Source organism: Etheostoma spectabile, chromosome 14 (genome assembly GCF_008692095.1).
Source record: "Etheostoma spectabile isolate EspeVRDwgs_2016 chromosome 14, UIUC_Espe_1.0, whole genome shotgun sequence".
In the NCBI taxonomy this organism is placed as follows: domain Eukaryota; kingdom Metazoa; phylum Chordata; class Actinopteri; order Perciformes; family Percidae; genus Etheostoma; species Etheostoma spectabile.
Genome location: NC_045746.1, coordinates 23025285 through 23027113, shown reverse-complemented (window position 1 = coordinate 23027113; position 1829 = coordinate 23025285). Strand labels below are relative to the sequence as shown.

Below are 1829 nucleotides of genomic sequence, written 5' to 3'. Positions count from 1 at the left end.
GCAGGTAGTGAGATGGGAGGGAAAATCAACTTGATTCTCTCTGAGTGGACACCATCCTCCTCCTGTGAATACCCGGTGTGTTTGTGAATGACGTCCTCCGGCCTGCCAGCCCCCTCCTTGCTGGAGTTTATATTAACTGTTGGTCCGCTGGAGGTGCAGTCAGGACGTAGCTGCGTCTGTCAGCCCTGATAGTACAACTACAAGTAACAGTTACAATCCACATGGTAGCTGTTAAAACTCTGTCGCAGGAGAGGCTGACATCTGAAATGACAATGACCTTTTGATGGGGAATGGTGGGAACTGACAAGGGCAAAGAAAAAGGTTTCCCAAACTCTGATCCCATAACATCCTCATTTGTACACATCTGGACCTTTTCTCAGTTATTTTCCAGTTAATTAGCTCTGATGGTAGCAGGATGTCCCCTCAGACTTGGTGAAGTTGCCCCAAACTCCAGGTTGAACGTGTCGGAGCCGGCCCTTTCGACAAGATGATACACGTGTGGGTGCTCTGCCCGTTTCTGTTCCCATTCATGTTTTCCACTTTGTTACTCCAAGTTAGCGAGCTAACACTTTTTAACAAAGCTTCAAAGTTGTTAAACTTTATGTTGCATAGCAACCAGAATGCACCCTGTTGATCTTCTGTTACTAGCAATAGTCACATCTAAGCTTTATAATTGAATGGAGAAAAAAAATATTCCTAAATGATCATGGCCTAAAGTGGCCCTACAATGATTCACTGTCACTGCTCAAAGTAAAGGAAAACAGCAGAGAAACACTTATAAAAGAAAAAAGCATAATGAGTTATCGTAACTGAAGCAAAAATGGTAGTTGCAGGTATAATAATAGTGCTACCAACAGCGATAATAATGGGAATTATAATTGTTAAACAACGCTGACAAAGAAGATTTTTACTATAATAACATTTGAGATGCACTGAAACTTCAGTGTCTTTGTCCGACCGGTGGGTTTTCATGGGGTGGTTTAAGGTAGGCACACGGACAGGCACTGCATGCGATGGGGGTATGGGGTGGGGATGTTGGTCAATCTAGGAGTGCTTTAGTATGGGGTGGGGTTGGCAGGATGGCGGGGGCGTCAGATGAACAGGGAAGCTGGGCAGGGCTCATTTCTGTCCGGTGATGGACTGCGATATGGATCGAGGTGGGATCATGTCCAACAGGTACTCTCTCTGCCGGTCTGCTAAGCTGGAGCTCTTATGGGCTCCAACTGCCGCTGGGTTCAGATAGGCAATATTTAACCCTGTGGGAACAAGACAGCACATAAAGAGGATACTGTAAGGTCCACCAACCCTTGACTTAAACCCCAAACAATGATTCACCCCCAACTGCAGAAATAATCATTTCCTTATTTTAAAGAAGCTTCTATTGGAGACAGGCTGTTAGTTTATTGTTGCCAGTAAGTATGTTTATTTCATATTCAGGGTTTAAACCTCTTATTACTGTGTCCAGTTGTAAATGCTCGCCGAGGCTTCCATGCACCAAACTGAACTCAAGCCTGCTATGGACAATCATCATTCTTGCATATTTCACTTTAGCCTGAGCAAATAAAGTGCTGCACTGTAGCCTCGAAACATGACAAGAGCAACAATGCACTCTCGGCTTTGACACATTTCCCAAGGAGTCCCATCGGGCTGGCAAAATGTTAAACTCTGGCTATGATGAATCTGTCAAAGAGCAGCTTGTTGTTCATATCATATCATATCATATTAGGTGTCGCTAATAAACGTTAAAGGTCCCATGGCATGAAAATTTCACTGCACAAGGTTTTTTACCATTAATGAGTCCCCCCAGCCTGCCTATGGTCCCCCAGAGG

General features: G+C 44.5%; 1 protein-coding gene across 2 annotated transcripts in view; it reads right to left on the bottom strand.

Moving 5' to 3' along the window:
* Positions 1-1829, bottom strand: part of gatad2b (GATA zinc finger domain containing 2B) — a 61791-nt gene that overhangs the window by 484 nt on the left and 59478 nt on the right. For both annotated transcript variants that reach the window (XM_032535136.1, XM_032535137.1), the window contains one exon: positions 1-1256. This exon is cut by the window's left edge and continues 484 nt beyond it. In XM_032535136.1, coding sequence (XP_032391027.1) covers positions 1120-1256 — 137 coding nt within the window. In that variant the 3' untranslated portion in view covers positions 1-1119. The remainder of the gene's footprint in view (positions 1257-1829) is intronic.